Source organism: Tachysurus fulvidraco, chromosome 5 (assembly GCF_022655615.1).
Source record: "Tachysurus fulvidraco isolate hzauxx_2018 chromosome 5, HZAU_PFXX_2.0, whole genome shotgun sequence".
Classification (NCBI taxonomy): domain Eukaryota; kingdom Metazoa; phylum Chordata; class Actinopteri; order Siluriformes; family Bagridae; genus Tachysurus; species Tachysurus fulvidraco.
The window spans coordinates 16,086,967-16,106,212 of NC_062522.1; the positions used below are offsets into that span (position 1 = coordinate 16,086,967).

The 19,246-nt window shown below is 39.8% G+C and overlaps 1 protein-coding gene across 3 annotated transcripts in view; it reads left to right on the forward strand.

Annotated features, from left to right (window-relative positions):
• The window catches only part of srgap3 (SLIT-ROBO Rho GTPase activating protein 3), a 108,289-nt gene extending 90,694 nt beyond the window's left edge, over nt 1–17,595 (forward strand). For all 3 annotated transcript variants that reach the window (XM_027146632.2, XM_027146633.2, XM_027146634.2), the window contains 6 exons: nt 1,721–1,948; nt 3,950–4,023; nt 6,290–6,470; nt 9,074–9,223; nt 9,532–9,847; nt 12,274–17,595. In XM_027146632.2, coding sequence (XP_027002433.1) covers nt 1,721–1,948; nt 3,950–4,023; nt 6,290–6,470; nt 9,074–9,223; nt 9,532–9,847; nt 12,274–12,714 — 1,390 coding nt within the window. In that variant the 3' untranslated portion in view covers nt 12,715–17,595. The remainder of the gene's footprint in view (nt 1–1,720; nt 1,949–3,949; nt 4,024–6,289; nt 6,471–9,073; nt 9,224–9,531; nt 9,848–12,273) is intronic.
• Nucleotides 17,596–19,246: the final 1,651 nt, after the last annotated feature.

The window sequence follows — 19,246 nt, forward strand, 5'->3', positions numbered from 1 at the left end:
TATGAATAACTGCAGTCAGACACACAGGCATTCATTATATTCTTGTGAGTTATTGAACAGCATCTACTGTTTATGTCCTATTCATTGCTGCGTGTGAGTGTCTACAGTACTTTAGAATTTATTTATGCCAGTGAAAAGCCATTGCTCTCTGCTGTACTATAGCTGTCTTGTTTTATTATACTATTATTAATGCTTCTGCTGCACCCTTTCCCCTGCAGAACAGAAAATTCAGTTTCGCATCCTGAAGTTTTATCTGGACAGCTTCTTCATTTATGTTCTTTTTTCACTGTGTCTGAGCCTGCAGCATTTTCAGCTCAGCATTTTAATAGTGTTTAGTTTCAAAGGTGCCTGGATGCAGAATAATGTCACTGTGGAATTGAGTTGAATGAATCCAATTGGTGGTAGACACCTCGAATGGCAGAAAGTGGAACGATACGTCGATACGTTTTGCCTCGTCAGGCCTCCGCGGTTCTTTAAATCATGACTTGAACTTTACCGCGTTTTTCGTACCTGCAGAGTGAGAGAGCTTGCAATTTCTTCAGAGTGGTGCAATAAATCCAGTCAAAATTATCACCTGGATATTGAGGCTAAGTGTGTGCTATTAGCTTGTCCGTCACAGGAAATGTACTAGCACAGCCGACGTAATAAGAACATGACAGACGACGTTAGGAGGACAGCTTTGTAAATCATAAACATCTGTGCAGGTCAAAAGGATTAATGGTTCAGTTCACAAGCATCCAGATAGACAGTTTTCTTTTGTAGGCACTTATGAAATCTCTAGTGTCGTGGTGTTTATGTGACAGAAAATGAAACAATTCCATGTTTACTTTGAGCAGCGTTGTCTAGGAAATCTTCCACTTGAAACACTAGTCACTTCTTATCCAGACCTCCAGCTTGTCACGGACACAGTAACACACCGTAACACATAAAAACTCGGTCACTCCTTCTTTTGAACTCGCATTGAAATAGACTAAATTTTAGAAGTTATAAATAAAATGAATAGAAATATTAAGACATAGAATTATCTTGCTAGTTTATTTTCACCAATGAATATTGAGGAAAGCTTTGCACAAACAAGTGTTTTATTATAAACACTTATTGACAACCACCCTTAAAAAAAGCAGGTTGACATTTTTGTCTATGGAAGTTGGACATATGCAGATGCAGTAGATAGAGATTTGTTATTATTAAAAGTAGGAGTATCCCTTTAAACACTTCAACTAGCACTTCTTTCCCCATCTTTTGCATTAAAAAAAAACACAACCTTTGACACTTTTTCCAATTTGAACAATGTTTTAAACTCATGGTATCTTAAGTATGTAACCCAGTGAGCCACATTATTGTATCCAATGTTAGAGATTTAAGCACTTATGTATGTCACTCTGGATAAGGGCATCTGCCAAATGCTGTAAATGTAAATACCGTCACTTCATTTCTTTGCAGTCCTTTAAATAAAAAGATTCTAGTTGAATTATGCCAAGATAGCTCAAGTGTCACTTTTCAATAGACTCAAATATACTTTACAGTATATTACAATATCTTTCCCAGGTATTACCTGCCAGTAAAATTTCCCAACATTTAGTTTAGCTGATGCTTCAAACCTTATTCCAAGGTTATACCTTGTTACTGCTAGAGCTTTCCAGATCCCCTGTATGATCGGAAGCCTATTTATAGACTTATTTATCTGCGTGTATCTGTTCTCTCACCCCACCACCACCAGTCTGTCGCAGTACAGTGATGAGAATATGATGGATCCCTACAACCTGGCCATCTGCTTCGGACCCACTCTGATGCCCATCCCGGACAGCCAGGACCCTGTGGCCTGTCAGGCCCACGTAAACGAAGTCATCAAGACCATCATCATGCACAGTGAGGTCATCTTCCCGAGCCACAGGGAACTTGAGGGCCCTGTTTATGAGAAGTGCATGACTGGAGGAGAGGAGTACTGGTAAGAACTGGACTATAAGTGATTTAGCATGGTTGCTGAGGATGTCTAAGTTTAATGTGTCATGATAAATGCTGGATTTTGTGCCTGTGACAACCAGATTATGTTTCACTAGTTTATATTAGGTTATATTTGTTGTTAAAAGTTTTTATTTGCCAGGGCATGGAGGCTTAGTTAGCTTTGCACGTCTGGGAATGTGTGTGTGTGCGTGTGTGTGTGTGTGTGTGTGTGTGTGTGTGTGTGTGTGTGTGTGTGTGTGTGTGTGTGTGTGTGTGTGTGTGTGTGAGGGAGTGAGTGTGTGTGTGTGTGTGTGTGTGTGTGTGTGTGTGTGTGTGTGTGTGTGTGTGTGTGTGTGTGTGTGTGTGTGTGTGAGGGAGTGTGTGTGTGTGTGTGTGTATGTGTGTGTGTGTGTGAGTGAGTGTGTGCTCTTCATGTGTTTTTAAAGGTTTCCTCTGGACACTCTAGTTTCCTCCCCCAGTCCATAGACATTCTTTGTAGGCTTATTGGCATCTCTACAATTGTCTGTTGTGCATATCACTTAATGTGTATTAACACATTTAACAAGCTATCTAGACTAATAAGTGACAGGTAACTAGAGAATTTTACAAATGTAAGGTTTAAAGACTGTCGTGTAAACAAAAAATTTATTTAACAGTTTCTGTGCCACAGATTAGTCCACATACAGTACACAAGTAGGAGGTTGATCTTTAACACGCTTTACAACAGAATGCTGACCATGAGAGCAGCAATGGCTTGGATCCAGGTTGTTGACTGGAGGATTGGGGTTCAAGTCCCAGCACTGCCAAGTTGCCATTGAGCAAGGCCCTTGAACCTTACTGATCCATGGGCGCTGTATCTTGGCTGATTCTGTGCTCTGACACCAACCTCCAATGTTGGGATATGTGAGGAAAGCATTTTACTGTGCTGTAATGTATATGTGACAAAATAATGCTCTTCTATGAGGCTAATTTGAGCTTGATGGATGCACACCAGCAGATACTGCTCACACACATATTTGGATTGTTGTGGTGGTGACAGGTATCTGTTTTGCAGCGTTGTGTGCATGTTAAAACATTTAGCTAATTTTTGTGCACAGGAATCACACATCCCCTGTCAAGCAAATTCAGCTGTTTTTACTCTTACAGGTGAAAAGTTACTTGAACAATACTATCTGGGTTTCACTGCTGCTGGTTCACTGCTGCTGGTACATTAACTGAATTTTATGTTCCAAATGAAATGGTGAATTTATTAGCTTGTGTTATTAAAATACTATACACATGAAACCCTAATGGTAGTGAAGGTGAAACTTAAGCTCTTTTCATAGTGCTAGTGAGCAAGTGCTCAGTGAGCAGTGATGTACTGTAAGTCAGACAGCAAGGCAAATTGAATTCATTTCATAAATCTGATCTTTAGACTGATGTCTGCATTGCAAATGACAAGTAACCCAATCTGATTTGTCTAGAGTCTGTAGGTGAGAGGTGATGCAAGTCTGAGAGGATACAGATGGAGCAGTTTTAATGAGGGAAATACAAACTGATCTAAAAAGTGAGGTAATATTAAAGGTCAAACGCAGTATTCAGAGGATAAGGCAAAACACAGGAATCACAAGGCAAAAAGCTGGGCAAACAAACTCAGATATCAAAGGCTTCACCTGAATACTTCACGTCCAGCTAGTGTCTGAATGTGACATAAAGAGATAAAGGGTCAGCAAGTGAGGATGTGTGATTGGGAACACGTGGAAGTACGATTTTTTTCTTTGAGTTGGAGTCTGTGGTGCATGTTGGGAGATTTACAGAATTAGATTTTTTTTTGTGTATTTGCATTGCTTTTCATAGTAGTGGTGCTTTTCATCTCAGTGTTGAAAATATTTTAAAAAGTAGAAATCAACTATAATTTAATAGTGCAAATTTCTTTATATTGACAGCTGTGTGTGTGTGTGTGTGTGTGTGTGTGTGTGTGTGTGTGTGTGTGTGTGTGTGTGTGTGTGTGTGTGTGTGTGTGTAGCGATAGCCCGCACAGTGAACCAGGCACCATTGATGAGGCGGACAACGGAACTGAGCCACACACCAGTGAAGACGGTACAGCAGACACTTATTATTTATTTAGCTTCCATTTGTTTGTTCATCTTTCCATCCGGTTGGATAGTTAAACCCTGTTATGAGTATTCATTTGGCTTGTACTGTGAAAGTGTACAATTATTTTAACACTCACAAGCTCAAAAAAAATCAATGCCACACAACACTGTCTCACACCTACTGTACACCTCCATATCCTTTTCACTTAGGATCCAGATCACTTGAAAACAACAAATAGTCTCAAGTCCAACCAAAGCTTCAATTATTTTATTTTACACTTTGGTTGGACTTGAGACTATTTGTTGTTCTCAGGGTTTACTAGCATTATGTATTATATGAACATTTTAAAAAAGATGTCTATCTTGTGTTTTGCTATTGTTTTTGTGTTGCTGTTATTGTGCATGTGCTGCTTTGACTGACTCGCCTGTGAGCCATTAAGTTCGCCCTTCCATCAGCAGAGAGCGAGCGAGACGTCTCATTGGCCGGCGGGAAGTGAGATGATATCAAGCCAGACCTTAAATTGCTCTTGATGGCTGTTTTGGAAAGAACCTTAGATGAACCAGGCTTGATCTCTCTCATGCTCTTAACCTCCCTCTATCTCTGTGTCTGCTTCACACACTCCTTCTTCACAAATGCTAATCTGTTGGCAAGATTCTTGCTCAGTGCTTTTTCCAGCATTTTAATCACTGAACAGTGAGGAGAGAAGGACATTCCTTATCCAGCCTTTTTTCACTGCAGGTTCTCTTTCCCCTCTCCTAATCTGCTTCTTATTGCTCTGCTTATTATCTCGCTGCTCCTGTTTCCCCTCTCTCTCTCTCTCTCTCTCTCTCTCTCTCTCTCTCTCTCTCTCTCTCTCTCTCTCTCTCTCTCTCTCTCTCTTCTCTGTCTTTGGTTGGAAAACAGTTCCTGGTAGCTCTTCATGAATCGCAATTTTTCAGACATATCATGAGCATGAGTGTATTGCTTTTATTGCTCATTGATACCAATAATAATACAGAATTGGATAATTTCTCAATCAGTCTTAGAACTAAAAATAACTGATTATTAAATCATTCTCAATAGTGATAATTAGTAGTAATCAATCAGTGATGTCACTACTTAGTGTCAGTCAAGCAGTGATGTCACTACTTAGTGTCAGTCAAGCAGTGATGTCACTACTTAGTGTCAATCAAGCAGTGACATTTATCTTTGTATGTGTTTGTTTGGTTTTTTTATATCATATAATATCACCTGGTATAGTATAAATGAAAAGTGTATCAGACACCAGTATCAGTATGGATGCATCCCTAGTCTACAGCTTTGATCTGTATTCCCTTTCAGTCCGTTCAATTGTTTAAAACACATGAGTGTGGTGCATGACCTAAACAGCTCGTGGTACAATTTTGAACGTGTATCTCTTTTTGCATTTAATCCTCTAGCTCAGAGCAGAGTCAGCACAGGGAGAAAAGCTCTCTCCTAATTCACATCTCATACAGTTCATGCAGTGGCTTTAGCTTGCCAGCAGGGATATACTCGAGGGACTCTCTCTCTCTCTCTCTCTCTCTCTCTCTCTCTCTCTCTCTCTCTCTCTCTCTCTCTCTCTCTCTCTCTCTCTCTCTCTCTCTGTATATGGTATGTGTGTGTGACTAGAGAGACCTTGAACTCAGTCTGCAGTATAATGTATAATATGAATTTTAAACCATGCCACTCTGCTGTGGTCCACACATCACAGCCCAGATTTCCAGCACACTTGACAGACAGAGATTACTGTCAGAGTGTTACCTTTTGCTCAAATACACAGAGCAAAAAGCAGCAGAGATCACCACACTTCTATCCCTCCATGCTCTGTCTGTAGGTAATTTCACCCCTGACTGAAGCCCTTAATGAAACTGATTGGCTTTGCTGGTTGAAGGGGATATTCCCCATTGGGAAACTATTTATTTTGTGCATGTATTTAACCGCACCTGACCCAGCTCTCCATCCATGTCTGAGAGAGACACAGAGCTGAAGAGGTATAGAAGGGCAGCCTGCTGTCTATTTAGAATAATGACATGCAGACCGAGCGAGGAGGCAATTTGCTAGGGTTTGGATGAAGCCTGTTCTCCACTTTGCATTTTGAACAACTGAGATTGAAAGATCTGAGGGTTATTTTAAGCAGGAAATGAAATTGCATCCCCAGGTGGATGGACTTCATATATAAGGGTTTTTTTCCCATTGTAATCTTTCATTGGGATCTTTCTGAGATTGTGTGTGTTATAATACCCCACCCCATCCCCACCCCCCTTTCCAGAGGTAGAGCAGATAGAAGCAATCGCTAAATTCGACTACGTAGGACGCACACCCCGAGAACTCTCCTTTAAGAAGGGCGCATCACTGCTGCTCTACCACAGAGCGTCAGAGGACTGGTGGGAAGGCAGACATAATGGTGTGGACGGTCTCATCCCTCATCAGTACATCGTAGTACAGGACCTGTGAGTACACACACATCACAAACCACCTCAATAATCTCTTTACATGAAGCCAAAGCACTCAGGACAGATTTATAGAGTTTAGAATAGTGCTGAAGAGACATTGTGAAGCATGGAGATAAAACTAAAAACTGCATTTAAGCTTAATTGCTTAATAAGCTTAAGTGATTTTCAGGAAAACTTTCATAAATCTGGACTTTTTATGGTGTTGTACCATATATTTGTAATAATAAATTGTGTATTTATGTTATGACTTGCTTAAAATGTTTTTATTATTATTATTATTATTATTATTATTATTATTATTATTATTATTATTATTATTATTATTATAAAGAGGAAGGTAGAGGGTAATAATGTTTGGATGTTATCGGGGCTGCACAGTTTTTTGACCACGTCTCCATTTCAACTGGTTTCATTTTGTTGAAATGAAAAGTGCTTTTGTTTTGAAAATTTTTAAAACAAAAATCTAAAAATTTTTAATAAAGAATATTATTTTGAAATGCGAAGATGGTGTGTGGAGTGAGGCGCGTGCAAAATAATGGCCTAATGAGCAAGGCTGAAATATATAAGTGACCATAAACATCAGGAAATTAGGAAATTTTGCGTCTGGTTCCTCATAAGGTTTTGTCCCAATGTAGAGTTGCAACTCTCGTTTGCTCATTACAGTAGGTATCAATATGTAGAGATGCCACGATGAACAGTTTATTTGGAAATATTTTAACCCCTTGCTACAGCCGTAGAAAAAAAACGTACTTTTTTCTTCAGTTAAAGCACTTGTCAGACAGTCAAATTCACCCATTAGAAAAGGCCGCTCACATGAAAGATGTCCCATTGGCTTCTGGTGCTTACTTACTCTTTGCACCAGCCTCATTTAAATGAACAGTTGTCTGAATTCACAAGCCTTGTGAGCCAGTAGGAAACATGTGGTCTGTTTAGTAGGAAATATGGAGGAACTGCTGATTATTTCACCCATGTATTGCATTTAGCTGTCCCAGTTTCCCTCTAGGGCTTTTGGTGTTAAAATGCTCGGATTGCTCTCTGCCTGCCAGGATTTTCTTGTTAGTAACGTTGGCAGATCTGTTAGAGCTGCATCCAGGTTTCTATAAAGTTGCTTCACAAATAAAAGTGAATTGAATTGAATTTAAATAAGAAGTCATTCAAGTCGAATAGACAGATTTGCCCTTTTTTAAATAAACACTTATATTTATGGCACTTTGGCAGACACTGTTATTCAGAGCGGAATTGACTTCACGCTTCGAGTGAGATGAGGTACAGTGAAGTGGTGTAGTTTGGCTGTGATCTCATGAGTAACACAAATGCGAATCACAGCCAAATGGATATATTTGGGTTCATATATAACCTATGTATTTGTTGACATAACCCATCAGGAAGACTACAGTTACTCCATGACTCACAGGTTATGAAATTTTACTGGAACGACCGAATCCCTTCTCTATGACGTGTTCTGCATCACTCCAATGGACAAACTGTTAAAAAAGTAATTAGTTATTGTCTGTATTCAGACCCTGTGCTGTGTTTGGCTCTCACATTGTGGCCTAATTGACTTTAACTGTGATTTACTTTTACTTGAGATAACTCAACTGGAGTCTACATGTTGCAATTAAAATAGTTTAGAAGGCACATGCCAGAGTTTATAAGGGACCTCAAGTTATACTGTATCATCAGGACAAAAACAGAAGCGTGTCAGTGTGGGAGATAAAAACAGTTAAAAACGGCAGTGAAGTTCAAATCCACAACACAATAAAGTTTGCAATAGGTAAATGAAGCTGAATATGTTTTGAATCATTGTACACACACAGACACATACAGTCACTATGGAGAAGGATGACTCATTACGCTGGGGGTGTGTTTTCCTAAAGCAGCAATTTCACTACAATATATGATAAAGATGTTACAGAACTGGTCAGAAATTCATGTCATAATTACATCATTTTTTACAGCACTAATAAAAAGGCATATGTCTAATCAACTGCCTTTTGTACTGTGGGCTAAAAGTTCTCTGTCTCAGAAAGGCAGCCAGTAATGTCGGCAATTGCTCGAATAAAATTTTCGCAACCTTTTCCATTTCCGCTGTTACTGAGCAGCAGTTGAAGGTCAGCCATCTGAAACCCCGATGTGTGCCGATCACTGCGTTCTCATGGTCTTGTTACTTGCTTTGTATGGTTGAATGGAGCCAATCAAGCCTGAATTTTAAGCCAGATAAAGAAAAAAATAATAATAAGGCCTAAATAGGTGGAAGCTTTTGGTTGAGAGACAATAGAATGAATTCATTTGAGCACTGAAATGCTAATATAAAGTTCTGATGTTTTGGTAAGTAATAAAAAAAATGAGGTTTTTTTTATGTCCTTGTACGGTGTCTGTTAAGACAGAGCCTTTCTTCATAGGCACTTTTTCCCCACAGAAGGTAAAGAACATAGAAAGAGCATGAATTTCTGAACGTTTTTGCATTTACAGTACAATGGATATGTAAAAAAAAAAAGATGTGGTTTCATTGAATCACAACAACTCTGAACAGGCTTCCTCTCAGTATGTGCTCTGAGTCATCCTAAACCTCGTGCTCTGCCTGTGCCCTTCTGTCTCAGGGACGACGCCTTTTCTGATAATCTAAGCCAGAAGGCAGACAGTGAGGCAAGCAGCGGGCCTCTGCTAGATGACAAGTCCTCCTCCAAAAATGACCTCCATTCACCGTGTGAGACAGCACCGGAGTATAACTTCAGTGCAGTGATGGGCAGGTGAGACACAATAGCACACAGACTTGCTGACTTCCTGCTGTTTGCTCATATTGCTGACACTGTTGATAGTGAAAAGGGATATTATTATAGTAGATTATATTATTATTTTACAGAAATACAAACATGTAGTGTGTCGTTTAATCGGTGCTGCAGTTAATATGAAACTGTTGTTAACATGCTGATGGATGACAAATTTAAGGAAAAAATCTAAATTCAAGGTTTTGAAAGAAACACTAGGATTGAACTCGGGCCATGTAAGGATATTGTTAGGGTGTAATTAACTGTGCATGTGTTGTTGTTGATTTAAGGGTACGTTTGCGTTCGGATGGTGCGGCTATCCCACGGCGCCGCAGTGCTACAGATAGCCACAGTCCCCCACGTGGATCTGACACACCGCCTCGTGCAGCCGCATGTCCCAGCAGCCCTCACAAAGCCATGCTGAGCAGCAGGAACCGTGTGGAAAGTCCTGATAAGAGACGCCTGGGCACGTTCGGCAGTGCTGGCACTATAAACTACCCTGAGAGAAAGGTGTATGGAGAGGGCCATCCACTGAGAACGAGCACTGGCACACGCCACAGCAGCTTGGGAGATCATAAGAGCCTGGAGGCTGAGGCTTTAGCTGAGGTCAGGAACTTTCAGAGATTTTGGTATATTTTCCACAGCTAAAAGCTTAAATGTGAAAAATCAGACAGATTATTGCTATAAAATGTTTAACCTGTTGGTAAATGCTAGGTCATGCCTGTTTGGCCCACTGTTGATTAAAGCTCTTTGCTTTGGCCTTTATTTAGCTTATGTACTGTATGCATAATTTATCATAAGAGCGTCTATGAGGCCTCTGTACATGCACATGTGACCAGAAATAGTCTGCTACGGAGTCACTGGTTCAGCATCAGTTTAATACTGAGCACCGAGGCAAAGGAGACAGCTAATGATCTTTCAGTAACTCAGTGAGTGTTTGCACTTTAGCTAATGTGAAACAAATGGGCTACACAAGGGCAGAGTTTATGAGAAAAAAAGTGTTATTTTAAATCCAAAAGCGATGCCATTTTTGTGTAGTTAATTTTTTTCAGCAATGCTCAGTTTACTGACAATTCTGATAGTCAGCTGAGTTAAAATATGATCAGTTCTGTCCATAATTATGACGGAATTCTACCAGTAAGGGTTATATTCCCTAAATAGTTGCCTTTAATAGTTTTTAAATACCTTAATGTTTGCCTTGTCAGTGTCTGAGTGAGTGCCTGTGTATGCCTTATCTCAGTTATCTTGACTGTGTCCATGCACTTGTGTGGTTTAACACCTCTTATCATTCTAGCATCCATACAGCTTGTGAAGTCATAAGCCAGGCTCATTGGTTTGAACGAGCGAAGCTGAGCAGTGAGTTTTATAGCATATGAGGCCAAGCTGAGGTGCTGTATACATGTCGTAGATAAAGTACAGCAGTGACATATGGAACCCTGAGATAAAATTATGGCTAAGCCTAGCGCTCAGCTAAGCCAAAGCTCAAACCCCTGCTATAAATCTGTTCTGCAACTACAGACCGTATTCCAGAAAGTGATGAACGTCTTGCTAGAAAGAAGCTTAAAGCCACTGATAACCCTGTCTGAAATGTTTAAATAATCCATGGGATACTAAAGTGTCCATAAGCAAAACTAGCATTTAACAATAATATATTCCATTAATGTAAATTCCTAACTACACTTTAATTATGAGTAAAAGGGGTAATAATCTTTTTTCTGCCTTTACAAAATTATGCATCTTTATTGATAATGTGTCACGAGAACTAAAATAATACACATGACAAAACTTAACAATGACTAGGGTAACTTAACGTAACTAATGATTCCGCGCTGCCATCGGCAACGCGGCTCACTTAAATACAAAAGACAATGAGACACGATTAGGAACAGGTGTGGAGACAGGGAGGAGCAGACGAAGGCGGGACAGACACGTGACGAGGAACGTAAACAAAGGCACATGGCCTTTGAGTTGAGTCCTGACATAACGTCAGCAATGGTAACAATTGTGATATATAGAATTGTAGGAAGTTTAGTACAGAAAAACTAGGGTTTACTGTCCTCCTGTTTAACTGCCTAAAAGTATCACAGGGCAGTTAGCACCTTCTTAACTGTTTAGGGTCATCCAGTGAAGCTTGGCGATAACATGTGCTTAGTTTAATATATGGGGCAGAAAACACTACCCAGTCTTGAATATGGGATGAGTATGGAAATTGGATTAAAAAAACAGCATGCCTTTTTTGACAAGAGGTGTGATTTTAATTATAGTACAACTACTTTACCAAGATGCATGTAAACTATTTGGCCAAAAATATGGATACCTGACTGTCACAGCTGGTGATGATACAAATCTGAATGGGCGTAATTGTTTAGACTGTTTTTGTATAGTGTAGCATTACAGTTTCACTTCACAAACCCCTTGTGCACAACACGAGGTCCATGAAGATGTGGTTTGCCTTGGAGTGGAAGTCCTGACCTCTACCCCACTGAACACCTTTGGATGAACTGAAACACTGACTGTACCCCAAACCTCATCACCCAACATCAGTACCCACTAATGCTCCTGTGGCTGGATGAACACAAAACCACACAGAAAACTAGTGGAAACTCTTCCCAGAGGAGTGGAAGTGTCCACCAAACATTTGGCCATATAGTGTATTTCACATTTAAACTATATTACTAACGTATATACAAGAACCTAAAAAGAAAATTCTAATTGGATACAGTTTTGCTCACACTCAGGACCCAAAGGCTGCAGACAGCAGGTAGAAGTCCATTCAGTTTCTGTGGTTGGGTTAATAGGCGATATAGCAGATGGCTAATTCTGATTGGTACGTTGGTGGATCTGATGTCATCTCTTCTAAATATTGTCCTGCTCATGTCGCAGTAGAATGAGAGAGTAACTTCACCACAGACGCTATACATAGCAGCAAAAAGTTAATTTTGCAAATAAGTCGATGGATCTACACATACTGTACACATGGATAGCACATGCTGTTTTTATGAGAACGAATGTCTTTTTTATGTATTATGCAGGACATAGAAAAGACGATGAGCACGGCTCTGCATGAGCTGCGTGAGCTGGAACGCCAGAACACAGCCAAACAGGCCCCGGATGTGGTGCTGGACACACTGGAGCCACTGAAAAACCCTATAAGCTCGGAACCAGCCAGCCCCTCACACACCATCGCCATCCGTGACCCCGAGGCGGCTCTGAGACGTGGGAGCAGCTCCTCCTCTAGTGCTGCTGAGACCATGATGATGAGCACGTTCAAGCCAGCGCTGTGTGCCAGGCTGCCAGGTGCCCAGCTGCGACCTCCGGCTATAAGGCCCACACGCCCCGTTCCCTCTCAGCAGCAGCGCTCCAGCAGCTCAGGCTCATCCGGAGTGGGCAGCCCTGCCATCACCCCCACTGACAAGAGCTTTCCCAGCAGCCCCTCCTCTAACACAGCCGACAAACACGGAGGCAGCATGTAGCTCCACCAAGAGTCAGGGTCAGGGTTGGTTCTCTGATGTGTAATTCAGCCAGCCATATGAAGACCAAATTGAAGGGGAAACGTTTCACGTTGTTTTTTTATTTTAGTTTTTTTTTTTTTTTTTTCCAGAATGAGCCTCAGAATACTACAGAAGTGAGCTGTGGTTACTAAGGCAACAAGGCATATGAAGTCACAAAGTTTACTTTTCTAGCACGTAGAGGGGTAAAAATATATTGGAAAGTAATAGCAGCTGTGTACCACATACAGTAGGGTCTAAAAGAATCCACTGCTAAACACTTTTATTTGTGTTAGTTCCAGCATAAGTGAATATTTTTTTAAGCATTTGCCTGCTTATATTTCTCCAACAGGACCATTATCAAGTTCAGCTGGACAAAAAAATATTGTGTTAATTGTATGTGTTACCGCTTCATTGAAAAATACGGCATTCCAGTGTCTAAAAATGGCATGCACACTGAATATTCAGAGGTATTTCAGATTCGTATGACGAACCTCCAAATTGTTAAATAATACATATTAAGTGGATTTTTTTTTTTTTTTTTTGGAGAGTGGAATAAGTTTTGGACCCTACAGTATAAATTAGTATATAGTAGATGTATGTCTGTTTGAATACACACATACAGTATATGATATATATATGTGTATCGACATCTTAATCAGTAATGTTAATGATATTTCACCCTCTTAGGCCAGTTACACACAGTAGAGCAATACTAAACAATACTATGTTTGTTCTGTCTGCACTGCTCGGCCAGAGGTGTTGTTATTAAGAAGGTGGAGCTCTCCCTCTCCCTCTCTCTCTCTCTCTCTCTCTCTCTCTCTATCTATCTATCTATCTCTTTCTCTCTCTCTCTCTGTCCCTCTATCAGAGACGGAGGTCCCATGTAGCCCCTCCCCAAGAACCTGACTGTCACTCAAAGCATCCTGTGACCAAGTCTGCCCACATGGGTTGTTGTAAATAGAGATATAATGTACTTGAATTGTTAATGCCTTTTATTTTGTAGGGATGTTCAGTAAAGTAACAACCTAGCCAAGTTGTAAACATATATGAGATGCAGAAACTGAAACCAATATCCATCACCAACTAATTGTAAGAAACCTGTGGTAAAGATATAGTTTACTTTGTATATAGTTTTTAAGTAGGATGTTCTTTTTTAAATGTCAAACATGTATATTTGGGGACAGAACAGGCAAGAATAGATTGCATTTCAAAACATCCAGTCACAACAGCAAACAAAGACTGCATTCATAAATACGAGTACTTTTGTTCGCCGTCTGAGACGTTGTTTCTAAATATATTCCACTTAACTCTGTCTTCATCAAAAAAGCATTTCTGAAACTCATAAATATTCAGCACACAGAACCGGACCAAGACGATTATTCCTACTGAAACAATTCCAGCTCTTCATAAGGAGCCTTCGGGTTTTTTTGGGTGCACTTAGAAAATTTGGTCCTCAGCAGTACATTTAAAGGTGCTTAGCTTCTGAAAAGGGTTCTACAAGGAAACTCTTCTGATCAGTAAACTCTCTGTTATTACATAGCAGGACAAGGGACATGCTGAAGATCTCAAAATCTGTGGGTTTTTTATCCTTTTAGATAATAGATAAATATACAGTAGCTATACCTAGCAAGGACAACGTTTAACCAGATTTTCTTACTGTTTGTAGGAGAGGATGCTGTAGCCTACTGAAATAAATCTAGGGGAAAAAAAAAACAATTGAAAAGCATCTAGTCGATACCAAATTAAGCTCAAACCTACAAAACACTTCTTGATACACATATTGTACAACTGCACACATACATGGCCAATTAATCCTCAATAACGTTAATGCGTTCTTATTTATATCGTTATTAACATGAGTCGTTGTTTTCCTGAGATCTTAAAGGGCTTGAGTACAGTACACTGTATTTCTAACCAACATGGTTATATAGAGATATGTAGAGTCATGTTAATCCCACCTTGATAATTCCCACCAATGCACAGCAGATCCTGCAGGGAACATCTCACTTGCCCCCATTCTGTCACATCAATTCCAGTTCATTTTTTAGCTGGTTTCCAGTTCTCACCCTCCTCCTGCTCACTGCATTTGGAGGAGGAGTTCTTACTCAGGCACGATGATTGCCCGACTGAACCAATTATCCGCTTCAGTCAGTCTCTAATCTCATCCTCACTGCAGATAATCAAACATGGCCACATTTTTTTTTGCCCTCTAATTTGCCGGCTCTTGCCTGTTCTGCTCTAATTGTAAATGCTTGTATAGTTGCAAGAAAAATTCTGCTGGGAAAAAAGTACTGTTACTGCACACTTTGCTTGGTTTGCGATATGATGATGTTCAGCGAGTGGAGCCCTTGTCTTAATGTATCAACAGCACAGCCATCTTTATCTGTCTCGTTAGTTAGTAAGGCTTTTGGTTCGAACACGCACAGGCATCTGTGTCTGAGTCTTAGCCTTGATCAATGTGACATTCTTTTTATGTTGCATTACAATGACACGGTCCTTATCTTACTGTCAGCGTTTTATACCTGGTTGTGTTAGCACCCGGTAATTAGCGGACGGTCGTTAATTGCTGCTCAGCTAGCTCGGCCTTACCTTACACATTGTCTTTCCTCACTCATAATCTGGTGACAGATGTGCATGACGATGCAGTTGTGCCTTCCTCAGATCTATTACGCAGTCCTTTAAAAACATACATGGACTGTTGTTCATTAGTACTTACTAACATCGCATTACTGTGACACACTGATTTAGACATAGAAAATATGATGTCAAGCTCGAGAACATGAGAAAGCCATTCTCATATAACTTTGCCAATTGCAGTGCGGCTGTTTTAAGGTTTAGTGCATTAAGGCCTGCCCCGGTAAGAAAGCACCACAGACAGAGGATAAGAAACATTCATCCCCTATGTAAACTGATCTAAACTGTGTCTTTCCTCGACATTTGGATGGTACCTTCAAATGAGCACCTTTTATACTTTGTCCTTAATACCTGGGAAGGTGTACCTTTGAATGTAGTGTACTTTTAAAGATGACTTCTTAAACATACACAACAATATAATGGGGTCTTTAAGCCTCAGTTAGCTTCAAATATGTATCTTAAATAGTTTTAAGCATAAATGTATAAATGAAAGGGAGGTTTGCTGGTGCAGGGAGTATTGTTGCCGTCTTACTACACAAGAGACCTTTGTCCAGTTACTGTCTGTGTGGAGTTTTGCATGTTAGCCCTGTGTCCACAAGGATTTCCTCTGAATTCTCTGGATTTCCTCTACCTCCTAAAATCATGCATGTAGGATGCCTGGCTAGATTAATTGCCTCTAGGTGTGAAGGACTGGCATCCCGTCCACAACCACTGCTCCTCTGGATAATAATAATAATAATAATAATAATAATAATAATAATAATAATAATAATGGTGTAAAAGGTGCAGTACTGAGGGTCCAACTTCAGTGAGGAAGGATATAATTTAGTGTCTTTGTTTAAGAGTTCATGTCGGATGTAGTAGTGATGAGTCGTTAATGACATCCAGTTTCTGCCCTACTGATGATTCCTCTGGCGTCTCTGCTTGGAAAGCCGGGATACTATGTCTTCAGTCCTACAGCAGGTCCTGCACTGCCTCCTGGAGGCCAGAAAGAGTTTCCTCTCGTGCTCTTCATCTTCCTCTTCTGGAAAATGCTGGATTAATGTGTTTAATCAGAGAGCTGTCACTTATAATAATGCAATTTTTCTGTGTAGAATAAAATGTTACATTAAAATTAGCACTGAACAGTGAGTCATTACAGTGAATCATTACAGTGAATCGCACAATGTACCATCTCCAGTGAAGACATCCACAATGTATATAGACACACTGCCTCCCCCTGACATGATGTTAGTAGTGATCTTAAATCAGTAATGCTAATTTGGTTGTTCTTGATCTTATCTGATTCACTGCCCATTAACTACGACTCCAGTGTCTAATATGAGCACAAAGAGCACATTTCCATGTTATGTAACTAACTTGCATTTTAATTTTAACCATTAATAATTTTGGTGCCCATCGATTGTTGTTGACTTTGATCAAATGTCTTAATTTTGATCAAGTTTCTTTCTTGGAGTTTATCATATTATAATTTGAACCATCAGGGAGATCTGCTCTAATCCTCATCTAGCAGTAAACAGCTTGTTGGCCTGCACTGGATTCTCCTGAGGAAAGTGCTCATGAGTAGGAGCTGTTGAACTTGTTATTCGAGAGTAATAGCAGATGTATGAAGGCTGCAGTCCATATCACACCATCCTGAGGTTTTAATCATTACCAGCTGTTTCTTATGTGTGTCAAGTAATTCTTATCATTTGTGTCTCCTCTCTGTATGACCTGAGACTGTGCTGCACAAAAGCTTTGACCTTCTGCCCCTTGTATAATCCTTCTACCTATCGTTTTAGCTAATGCATCGCAGTATTTAAGGCCTAGTCCAATCTTCTATGGTACTTGCACGTTTATTGAGGCACTCGGTGTCCTCCTGTCCGTTACGGACTGTACATGGACCATAAATTCTGGAAGATTTTTTCTGTCGGTTTGAGAACGTATGCTCTAATGGGTGTGTATTATATGTATGCTTGATTGTATGTATGCTAAAGGTAACAGAATTCCTCCTTTCTATAGACACAGCGTTCATTAAACCAAACGTGCGTCTGTCTGTACTAGTGGGTTGTGAATATTGACATACTGTTTTTCGCCCCTCCTATTAACCCTTTTGTCTAATGATGCTGTTTGTTCATGAGTGTTTGGATGGTTGATTCCTCCCTATGATGTAGGTTAACTGTACACCATGCCACTGTTTGGATGTGATGAATTCTCAAATCCAAAATAAAAACAGATGACATTTTTTGACATTTGACATGTTTTGATCCTTCAGCATTTTCATGTTGTGATTATTGTGTACTAATAATTAAACTGATGGAAGAAGCCTATAGATGATTATATTCATTTTGCGACAGAAGCAGCAGTTTATATACAATACTATTATAGAAGTCTTAAGCAGTCTAAAGGGTTGCTATATAAGATCACAGACAGGTGACTGGTTAAAGAAAAAAAAATCTGGAATGGAAAAAGTGGAAAAACCATACTGATGTTTCCATACAGATGTGCATGATAGAATCAAGTAGTTAATATCCGACCAGTGTCTGTGGTGTGCTGAGCAGGCCTGTCTAATTTTAATTTTGGATCAAAAAAGTTACATTGAAATAAGGTTCATTATTATATTGTTATATTATTATACAGTTAATATTATAACTTCCTGAGTTTTAACATTAAGAGTGTCTGCACTTACATTTATAGCTATGATGTTTGTGAATCAGTGCAACATATAAGGAAAAATAGAATGTAGGATGTGACCAGACTGTCAGCAAGACAGTCACACGGAGAAGGATATTATAGTGCATACAGTATAGTAGGGAAAAGTACAGGCACTGGATGGGCTTCAGAGATGTGAAAAAGTCATATGATAAAATCCTTCACCTGTCAGCCTGTCAGATGAGCTAGCTGACCTTTAATATTTGATAGAGGGTGAAGATGAGTTAACATGGGTAACAGAGTAATGGAGAAGATTTTATTATTTTTTTTAACTAGGACAGGAAACAACCAATTCTCTTATAGTTATTGGCACAGAAGATCCTTAGGAAGTCTAATTCAATTTGACTGCTGTATAACCTTCAATAAACTCACTGTGAGCACTAACTGTCACACCAGCGGTATCCAAATTTATCTGCAAAGGGCCGGTGTTGGTGCGGGTTTTCATACCAATCGAGCAGGAGCCACACCTGATTCCACCTGTCTGATCAGTTGATCTTGAATTTCAGTAGACTCAGGTGTGGCTTCTGCTTGGTTGGAAAGACACTGGCTTTTCCTAGCTAAGATTGGACACCCATGCTTTACACAAACAATTTGATATGTACTAAAATATCTGATAACAATTAAATTGTTTATGACTAAGACTGTAGTAATCTTCTTACATGGGGTTGGACTGGTGAGAAAACATTGATGGTGAAGAAACAAGGGAAGAGGCTGATCGACCAGCACTGATCCGTTGACGTTGGCTTGGTCACAAATTGAGCAGGACTAAATGAACATTTGAATATGTCTGAGATTCTAGTAGGTGTTGTATATCCATCAGTGTCCTGTTTCAGAGGAGGAAAGTGCCCAAGTGATTAGTTTGTCTCAGAAATATGGCGGCATGTCAGTTTGAGAAAAGAGACTAGCACACAACCATCATCCAATTTATATCCCAGGTCACGGCCTGACAAAATCCCGCGTCTAAGCAGGTATGAATTAGCATAGTTTCTGAGGTCTTCCTGGGAGATGCAGGGGAAATACAGGTGGGTGTGTTATCAGTTAATCTAGTTAATCATGAACTAAAACAAAGAGAAAAAACATCTAGCTTCCCTGATGTCTAGCTTCAACTTAGAAGTTTTCGGATAATCTAAACTGCAGTATTGTTATATGCATGATCTGCTCCCTTAAAGTGATGTTGCCGTGTCTCCAG